This window comes from Aegilops tauschii, chromosome 2, assembly GCF_002575655.3.
Source record: "Aegilops tauschii subsp. strangulata cultivar AL8/78 chromosome 2, Aet v6.0, whole genome shotgun sequence".
NCBI classification, from domain to species: domain Eukaryota; kingdom Viridiplantae; phylum Streptophyta; class Magnoliopsida; order Poales; family Poaceae; genus Aegilops; species Aegilops tauschii.
In genome coordinates this window covers 435,970,905-435,981,656 of record NC_053036.3, presented here as the reverse complement: position 1 = coordinate 435,981,656, position 10,752 = coordinate 435,970,905, and the positions used below count along the sequence as shown (strand labels likewise).

At 48.0% G+C, this 10,752-nt stretch overlaps 1 protein-coding gene across 1 annotated transcript; it reads right to left on the bottom strand.

Annotated features, from left to right (window-relative positions):
• Positions 1-388: 388 nt before the first annotated feature.
• On the bottom strand, positions 389-2,521 carry LOC141041100 (uncharacterized). Its single transcript, XM_073507213.1, has 5 exons — positions 2,053-2,521; positions 1,793-1,851; positions 679-1,620; positions 499-573; positions 389-394 (listed from the first exon to the last, which is right to left on the bottom strand). The coding sequence occupies exons 1-5, from the start codon at positions 2,519-2,521 to the stop codon at positions 389-391; spliced, it is 1,551 nt and encodes a 516-aa protein (XP_073363314.1).
• Between the last annotated feature and the right edge of the window lie 8,231 nt (positions 2,522-10,752).

The following is a 10,752-nucleotide window of genomic DNA, read 5'->3' as shown; positions in this document are numbered from 1 at the left end:
GCCCCACAGCCCTTTATTAAAGAAAGCACAACTGTACAAACAAATTACAAACTATACAAGGAATGAAAAATAAAAGAGTCTACCTATGGCTAAACAACCCTACCTGCTTTACAACAAAGAATCAACCCAAGCCAAGAGTTTTGGTTTAATACAATCCTTCACCCTATGAGCAAGCAAAGAAATATCATGGATGAATTTACACTTCCAAGCACTGAAAGTATCTCTCTCAGCTCTGAAGGTTCTGCCATTTCTTAAAATCCAAATATTCCATGCTGCTGTTAGCATAACTTCAAAGAAGAAAGGGTGCGTGAAGCTGGACCTAGAATGCATAATACATTGCAGAATATCTGAGCCTCCAGACCAATCAATGCCCAAGTAACTCCAGACTCTACAGCTGAAGGTGCAGTTAAAAAACAGATGGATTATATCCTCATACACCAGCTCACTGCAAATGAGACATAGATTGTCATCCTGGTTTGAGCGCTAGTGTCTCCTAACCAGCATGTCCTTGGTGTTAAGTCTGTCAAAGAATAATAGCCAGCCGAACACCTTTATCTTCATGGTGCACTTACTCTGCCATAGCCATTTGCAAGGTTGTATTGTAGGTAGGTGAGAGTGCATGATCATGTAGAAACTTTTGGCAGTGTATCCTCCTGATTGACCAGGCCATATCCAAACATCAGGTATAGCGGGGTCTCTGTCTAACTGCATGATCCAACCTTCCAGCATGTGTAACTCAGCAGCAGCCTCATGAGAAAGAGGCAAATAGAACATAGAGTAAAGATCCTGGGATTGAAGAAATTCCTGCACAGAGATCCTATCATTATTGACAAATGAAAACAACCTTGGCAATCTCCAACATAGAGGTCTAGCAGAGCCCCCAATGTGCCAAGAATCTGTCCAGAACAGAGCAGAATCACCCATGTTGATATGAGCTGAGGCAATAGCAGTATAAGCCTCATGCAGCTTCAGAACATCCCTCCACCAGAAAGATCCAGCATGAGCTGTTGCCTGTGGAACCCCATGATCATAGTAGATGTTCCAAATCAGGGTCACCCAAGGAACATCAACCTTGTTATAGAATTTGTGAAGATGCTTGATAAGAAGTCCTTTATTCTGGATGTTCAGATTAATAATACTTAAACCCCCTTTATCTCTTGGCCTGCAAACCAGCTCCCAAGCAGCCAGAGACTGTTTTGGAGCATCACTATTACCCCTCCAAAGACATTGCCTGAAGATTCTGTCTAGCTGCTTAACGATCCCTGCTGGAATATTGAGGCTGCACAGAAAGTATATTGGCAGAGAGGTCGGGACAGAGGTAAGAAGCTGCAAGCGAGAGCCTTGATTCAGCATAGAAGAGCTTGCAGTTAACCTCCTCTCAAGACTGTCAACTAAGGGCATGAGGTCAATGATCCTTGGCCTTGTAGTTCCCAAAGGCAATCCAAGATAAGTAAATGGGAACTGGCCAATTTTACAACCAAGAATAGCAGCTAGTCTAGCAGCCTCCTCATCAGTCATATTCAATGGAATCATTGAGGATTTAGCAAAGTTGACCTTTAAACCTGTGGATTGTTGGAAGGTAAGCAGCATGTTCTTGAGGGCAACAAGCTCATTCCTTAGCTGCAAGAAATAGGATCGTGTCATCCGCATATTGAATGATGGGAAACTCTCTGTCATGGGTTTGAATAGGCCAAGAGAGCGTGCCATGCTCTAGCATTTGGTTGACCACAGACTACAATAGATCTGCTGCGATGACAAACAACAGAGGTGATAGTGGATCACCCTGTCTGACCCCACACTTGCACTTAAATTGCTTTCCAGGAATGCCATTTAACAACACAGACGAAGAACCTGTAGACAACAGTTGTTTAACCCAAAGAATCCATTTGGCATCAAACCCTTTATGCTGCAACATCTGAAGAATAACCTCATGCTCGACAGTGTCAAAGGCCTTAGCAAAGTCCAACTTAAGAATTATGATTGGACGCTTGGACTGTTTACATTGATGAATATACTCAAAACTCCAGGCCAGACAATCCTGAATTGGCCTACCCTTAAGGAACCCATACTGATTTTTGTGGATACACTTAAGGATCACCCTCTGCAACTGGTTGGCCAACGATTTTGTTAGAAATTTAAGACAAGTGTTGGTGAGAGATATTGGCCGGAAATCATCGGGCCCTTCTGGTGAAATGATCTTGGGTATGAGCGTAATGAGGGAGGCATTAATGTTTTCCAACGAAAGCTTCCCCTCATAAAAATCCTGAATCATCCTCAAGAAGTCCGTCTCAATTATAGGCCAACAGCGCTTGGCAAACATCCCATTAAAGCCATCCAGACCAGGTGCCCGATCCACCGGCAATTCCTTCAAAACTCTGTTAATTTCCTCATCAGAAAAGGGCAAGGATAGCTCCTCCAGTCCTGGGATGGGCTGAATTAAATGATTCAAATCGAAGCCCATATTGATCCCTTGGGCCTGGCCCATCCTTGATTTGAACGAAGCCCAAAGAATTCCCGCCATCTGAGCGTGATCAGTCACAGGATCAAGCATGGAACTGATCTTCAGACTGGAAATTGAGTTCCTCTCATACGCTCCGAGGCCATGGCATGAAAATTTTTGGAATTCTCCTCGCCAACCTTTATATACCGAGTAGTGCACCTCTGTTTCCAATATATATAGTGAATTTTCAACAGATGTTCATAGTGGAACTTCACAATTTTCTGGAAATTGAATTCCGGCCTTGTTAAAGGTCGCACTTCCTCCAGCTGATCAAAGTGTAGAATCACCTTTGAGCAATCAACGGTAAGTTTTTTTATGTATGATAACTTTTTGCTCCAAATTTTCAAATCATACCGCAGCCGCTTAAATTTCCTTGTGATAACCGCAGAAGCAGAAAGATCAGAGAAGACTAGTGCATTCCAAGACTTGGTGACACAATCCATGAGACCCGGCATATCCAACTAGAAATTTTCAAACCGAAAAGTCTTGGCCGCAGGAATGGTAGTGTCAATGGACACCACACAAGGCACGTGATCCGAGGCGGTTCTGGCGAGTGGATTAACCACAGTGTTCGGATAATGTGAAATCCAATCAGCAGTAGTAAAGAACCAATCAAGTTGCTCAAGCAGGGGGTTTTGCTGCATATTAGACCAGGTGAAGCTACGGCCTTTCAAGGGCAGCTCCAAGAGACCAAGGTGACCAATTATTTCATTGAAGAGGGAGATATCATTAATATCACCACCCGGGAGGTTTCTGTTATCCAATGAACTGATGAAATTAAAGTCCCCCAACAATAGCCAATTTTCATTGGGAGGGATGTCTAGATGATATAGCCAACTAACGAAATCGTCCCTAGGCTGACCCTCACATGGCCCATATACAGAGGCTAAGGTCCATTTTTCGGAGTTCTGCAACGATTGGAAGGAGACGACAACACCAAACCTCTGAATATCAACAAGCTGGCCGTGAAAGATCGAAGAATTCCAAATGACTAAAATCCCACCAGAGGCTCCAACAGAAGGCGAGAACGCGAATTGATCAAACCTCCTAGGGCAGAAGGATCTAATCGTTTGAATATCAAAGTTCTCGCATTTAGTTTCATGCAGACAAAGAACAGAACATCTGCTCTCCTCAATCTTGGCACGTAGGTCACGCTGCCTAGCCTCAGAATTCAGCCCCCGCACGTTCCAACAGAGCACATTCCAATTTCGAAAATAACAATTATCCATAAAAAAACAGCGCTGGGAAGTAGTTGCAGATCCAACTGCTTAACAGCGTGGACATGATCAAAACATAAGTGGCAATAGTAGTAACCAAGGACTCCAGACAGTCACACAAACAGAAAGTACTAACAAAAAACGGACACAAAAACAAAAGTGCCCAACTCTCCATGAAGCTTCTTGGGGTGTCAATCATCATGTGGACCATCGTCTTCTTCAGCAGGACGTGGAGAAGCCATAAGCTTCTCGACCGATAACTCAGACGGATCAATGCCCAGAGCCACTCCAATCGCCTGCATCATTGGAATAGGCATCGGGGGTGCGAGAGGAAGCTGGCTATGCTCATCGTCAAGACGAAGCTTCTTTGCCTTCGGGCGACGCAGGGGGGCAGACCTCGGAGGGATGGCAGAAACTGGCTTCATGCCCGTCCTTTTGGCAGAACTGCGCGGCATCCTTCTAGTGGAGAAGTCCAGAACTGGCTCCACAAGCATGAGAGAACGAGTGGAGCATGCAGACTGACGTGATCGCTTGCCCAGCGGAGTTGGAGAGACCGAAGTAAACTGAAAATCCTCCTGAGAAACCGGTGAAGGAGAAAGTGGAACCTGGGAATTGGAGCACGAGAGATCATCAGGTGTCAACTCTTCAATGACCACCGAAGAGCTGATTCCAGGATCGGAGAGACATTGCTTGGCAGACAGGAGCAAAAATTTCTGTTGCAGATCAGCAGACCCAAATTTAACTTGCATCAACGTCGTAGAAAATCCAGGCAGACAAGCTGGTATATCCCTGATGAAAAATTCAGGCAATAAAGATTTGAACAATCTCTCCCAGATCATTGCCGGCGGAAGAACTGGCCCATAAAAGATCCTGACCATTCCAAGATGAATCGGGTCCAACTGCACTATCGGTGGAGCTTGCAGAGGCTGCTGGACTTCAACCATATCCTCATCATGAGAAGAGTCCACGGATGGGTTCAAAATCATAGAATTTTGGTCCTGGGCTGGCTGAACCTCCTCATGCTGCTGCTGATCAGGCTGAACCTGTTCCTCCCACGGGCCCCATCCCGCTTCATGTTGCACATTATCAGCCCATCTTGCCACATCATTCTGTCCTTGATTAGGGCCCGGAGGAACTGCATTCCATCCCAGAGCAGGGTATGGAGGCATTGCCCAAAACGGTTGCGGCACCTCAACTCCTGGCAACAGGTGGCGGTTCCCATTAAGAGGCATAGTATCTTCATCTGCTCGGATCATGGCACCAGCAAATTCCCCTGATAAGATATAACAACCAGCTGACCATGACACCATTACATCACCCCAATTGGCAAATTCCCGAAAGGTGACCGAGCGAGGGACTAGCGCATTATCAGGGAACGAGGCACAGACCAAAGATCTAACCTTACGCCTGTCAGTGCTATTCCAGTAGTGGAATTGTCCGACGGAGCCAACCATATCAGCAATGCACTAAGTGTTTCTATAGTCTAAAGGGATGCCGATGAACATCAACCACCCCGTCCGCTGGCCATGAATAGCACGAAAATCTTCACCCTGATTATGAGGGATAAAGCGGACAAAAAACTCATTGCCTTCATCATCGACCCCTAAAGGAAACGGCGGATGCAGAGTAAAAGAGCCCTGGACAACTGGATCTTCCATCTCGAACAAACCAACTCCTTGAAACCATGTTTGAGCAGAAATAACTGGAACATGCATCACTTGAACTAGAAAATCAAGAACCTGCTGACGACGAACACCAACCAGCTCTGGAGGCGGGATCGGCTCCACAATGGCCACCATGTACTGCTCATGCACTCGGGGTGGTGGAACGGCCGACGTGTAGAAGGTGCGGGGCAGACGATCTGCTCCGCCATCTTCAATGTCGAAACCCGCTGGGATGAAGCGATGCGGGTCAATCTCGAACACCGCCATTGGAGGCTGCGGAGCAGGAGCCGGTCCAGAGCTGGAGGAAGCTTGGGTGTGTGAGGCAGGGCGGATAGGCGGCGATGGTGGCGGCGGAGAAGCAGAGGATGGGGTGTTCTCCGCAGTCGTTTGGTCTCGGGAAACTAGAGAGACGGGGGAGGAAAGGAAGTCCTCTTTTCGGTCCCGCTTCCGAAAACCCGGCGATGGGACTTTAGGAACCCAGACGGACAAGTCAGGCGGCTTGCCGGTGCAGTTTTTTTTAACGTGTCCCAACGAAAACAATTGCGGCACAGGACCTGATTCGTGCATGTCTCTGACGTGTGGCGCATAGCCAAGCGATTCTGACAGTCCCAATAACTCGCAGCCATATCTTCAATCATATCGTCAAAACTTTGCAGATCTCTGATAATATCCTCAGGGAAGGAAGCTCTAGAGGCCAGAGGTGATGGGCTGCAACTCTCGTCATCAGACAGGCAGATGGGCTGAACCTTGGAGCCCAATGGAGGAACTTGGCCTGGTGAGGGTGGCTGAGGGGATGCAGGAGAATCTAAACCTTCCAATGCAAAAACTAATCGGCCACCCGAGGTTCCAGGGTTTAAACGGGCAGGAGATAAACCCTCCGGGGAAGGCAGGATTGTTCCGAACTGAATCGCCAGCCTTGCCGGCGGTGGGGTCATCACCGGAGAAGGAACATCCACATCCTCATGGGACGAAACATGATAACCAGCTGCTCTGACCGTGGTCACCTCATCGGTGGATGGGCCATAGCTATAGCCCTTACGCGCCGGGTATTGCATGAACGTGGCGAACGTACCATGTTTCTTAGGAAGAGATTTGGCCGCGCGAGCACGGAGAGAGGATTTGGCCAGAGCAATTTTCATGGCCTCTAAACCAAGGCGAGCTCTCCTCTTAGAGGGGCTAACTAAAACCCATTCCTCTTGGCATTCAGATTGCCAAAGACAAAATTCTTTCTGCCAATCTGGGCCGCCATGACCCCAAAGGTGGAAGAAACACTTGAACTGATCACAAACAAAACTCCTCTGGTGCAGAATGAAAAAATACACTTCCTTGCAAGAAACGTTGAATGAGAAAACGCCATGGTGGAGTAAAGATACCTTGAGGTGTGAACAATATCCTCCGATGGCCGCCTCGAGAGCGAACTCCACATTTTCCTCATCAAGCTGGAATGTATGCCGTGCAAAAGAGACCACCATAATGAAATGGCCCGTGTCCACCGTGGGGTGCACCGATCTGTTGAAGTTGCGTTGGATCTCAGACGCCAACTTCATCCCCGGGGAGAAATCCAATCCCAAGGAGAGCGCTGCATGGACCACCATGAGGAAGAAGACAACCAGAAGAGAGAGGAAGTGACGCCGGGATGATGAGCCGATCAGATGGCAAAACCCACGGAGGGATGTGGGGATCGCCGGCGATGGTGGGTGGCTAGGGTTAGGGTGGCGGTGGTATCGGTATAACTTGAGGAAAACTCATTTTGAAGGCAAGGCTAACAGTAAGGTAGCCATCCATTGCAGCGTAGTGGATGTGGTCTATATCTAGTACATTCCGCTGTCATGCATGACGATGAAACGTGTATGGAGGTTTCTCCAGTTTACCGTACGAAGGATGAACCATGGCTCCTGCTAGGGTCAGCATTGAAGGCTGACGAGAGGACACCAGCCGATTCTTCTGGAGGTCGAAGGTGTTGCCTACAACGAGGCCTATCCGACGCAGGACTTCTTTGTCGTTACCAAAGTCTACAGTAACGAATTTGACTAGGTTGCTCTCGAGGAAGTCCTTCAAATCCTGGCACTCAACGTCGGCATGGCATATGTGGTAGACCAAGCATAAGTCATGCACGCAAACCTGGATCACGGCGGGCTTCTTCCTCTCTTCGTCCTTTAGATCCTTCTCTCGTCCCAGGACTGTGGTGTACTCAACATCTAGCCCAGCGACCCACTCATCATCTGAGTCTTCGAACATGCGTCTAAAGCGAGAAAGGCATCCTTTCACCATCGCGGATGAACGGGTGTAGATGACGTCGAACTCATCGCCGGTGATGGTTCTAACCTTGTACTCACCGCTGATCGGGGAGATTTGCGACGCCATGGATTTGGGAGGAGGGTTAGGATTAGTGGAACTGCCATAATGTGAATGGACGGGACGACTAGGAGCGAACCGCCGTAGTATTGAAGGATGTGCGGGGACGAGTAGGAGCGAACTGCCAGCGTGCGAACGGCAGGGTAGTGGCTTTCCATTCTCCCATGATACGGGCTTCCGAGAGCCCTTGGATCTAAGATCGAACGGTTGCATGGCGTGATTCTAGACCTATGGGTGAATATCCTATCCTGGAGGGTTATTCTGCAAATTTTCAGCAACTCAGCATGCGACCGTTTGATCTCAGATCCAAGGGCTGCCAGCAGCCCGTATCGTGGTCGCGCCTACTACGACCGTCGCGTCGCTCGTGCGGTCGCGCCCTTGGAGATTTAACACGGTGCATTAGGCTATCTGATGTTGGCATGTCATACATAGTCATCACTTAGTCACTCATACTACAACAAGGTTTTGGCTATAAGGTTGGCTATAAGTGTATTTTTTTACTTCTCTCTATCTCTTTCTTCGTACTCCCTCCGTCCCATAATATAAGAACGTTTTTGACACTAGTGTAGTGCCAAAAACGTTCTTATATTATGGGACACAGGGAGTACTAGTATTTATTGCATTTGCCAAGGAGTGACCTCTTCCAATGAAATGGTGTTGCTAAGTTTGTTTCATTTAATTAGCTATAGACTCAAAATTGTCTTTTCACCTAGGTACACGCGCTTAGCACCGTTTCTTCCTTGGGTCACCAAACTAGTCTCTCTCTTCTTGATTAACTTGCCACATCAGACTTTATGCCTATGTGGCAAGCTTAAGCACCTGTAGGCGCAAGTAAGTACAATAGTGCGCTTTACATGGCATTTTTGCATATGTGGAGGAAAGAGAGGCAAGGAAAAAGTGGACAAGTGGGCTCTCATGCAAGAGCCAGCCTCTACTACATGGTGGAGCATTGGGAGAGGCACCTGTATGGAGGTGGTCAGGAATCGGGAGACTCACGCTGGTCGTAGCGCCGCAGTTAAAATGATAATGGCAAGTGAAATCACGGGGCCCCACCTGTCCAGCAGTAACTCGCTGTCAAATCACACAGCCCTACGTTTGCAGTAGCCTACTCCCTCGTCTTCTCGCGTCTCTGTCGAACCGACTAGGCGGAACTGCCCCGCCTACCGCGCCGGAAAAGCCCGCGCCGTATGGTGGAGAGGAAAACGAGAGAACTTAAGGTTTAGTATTTGCTAAGGCTGGTTGTAATGGTACTAGCCTTAGCAATTTTGATGAGGTGTCATAGAATTAAATGAAGAAAGAGAGAGAGTTGAGTACTATGTGTCATACATGGCAATAAATAAAGTACTACATGATACTAATATATGATACATGGCGCAGGAGTAATAAGTATTATTAATACAGTTTTGCTAGAACTCACCTAGATGAGATATAATTTGGTCTCATTCATCTTTTATAGCCATTGGATGTGATGCTATATAAGATGCGTGTGTGCTGACGTGGGTTGTATTTGTTCTTGTGCAACGAACTGACCACTGCATGTCATGTTTGATAGTCTCAAGTCATTAAAAGCATACAAGCCCCACATCTCTTCTTGGTTGATTCCTCTATTTATGCAAAAAACAAGAAACAACATGAGAGTTAATGCACCACGCCTATGTGTTTACTATTTGGTTTTCGTAAGATGACTTAATACTCACCTAAACGGAGGGAGTATTCAATTTGACAGCGGGCGGCGCAGTTCCCGGTACGGCTTTAATGCAGACGAGGGAGGGAGTAGCAGTTCCCAATATGTTGAACGGCCAATGCATCCTCCTTCAATTAATGCATGAGGGAAGTAATGGGAGGAGGTCTGGGAAAAGAGGCTGCACGATGTGAATGCAACGCAGTTTGCCCTCATTGCCCTCATATAAAGGCGCCCCTCAATTCCAATACATCTACCACATCGTACGCACCTAAGCATTTGCCTAAGCACCTACACTAAGCGCAAAAGAGCTCAATCCAGACCCATGGCGGCGATGCGCGTGAGCGGCCAGCGGCTGCGCCAGATGGTCCACGACGCCGGCCTGCGGCATGGCGCCGAGGATCGTCTCCAAACGGTGTTGGAGACCGGCTGGTGGATGGCCGCCGTCGACGCCAACTACGACTCTCAGTTGGACCAGATGATCGTTGCCACCAGCAACAAGTTCACCGTCCTCAAGAAGCTCGCGGACGACATCGCCGTACTCCTCCAGCCCGCGCGCCCGGGCTCCTCATTGCCTGCCACCCTAATCGGCCTCCATGGCCGGAACCTCTTTCAAGCACTGGTGGCCCTGCGACTGCCCGCCGACGCCACGAAGAATGTCCACCTGGAGGTCGCGCTCGCCGCGAGGCGCCTCGCCCTGCAAGAGTTCGTCGACCTACACATCCACGTGTACGAGCATATCGTGTACATAGGTATCTACAAGGCCAGTGAGGACGCTACGACGTTGGCCTTCCTCAACCGGCTGGAAGCCTTGGATGCCTTTGCCGAGAAGCACCTCGACCTCGCCACAAAAGCCGCATCTCCTTAGCCGCTGGTCGGTGGCCCGGCGCACTAAGTTGAGGAGGAGGAGGTCGTACATTCGTGGATCCATCTTTCTTCTTGCCTTCTGTAACCACCACTGCGATCGCATCATCGTGGCCTTAATTCTTATTGTGCTGTTGCATTCTCGTTCCAGTCAATACCGACATGTGCGATCCCTTTGCTTAATTATATGCATCACTGTAACTAGTACTCCATTCGTCAATTTATAAGTTGTGCTTACCTTTTCCATCAACTTCGTGCAACGCGCGAGCATCTTGCTAGAAACACTAGAATATGTCTCTATAATCCGTATGTGATAGTCCATTTGAAATCTCAAAAAATAAAAATATTTAGGTACGGAGGAAGTAATATATTAGGAGTATATCAAAACAATAGTGATTTCTTTCAAGTTTGTGAACAAATACTACTATTCTACTACTTTGGATCCGTCGCAACGCACGGGCACATTGCTGG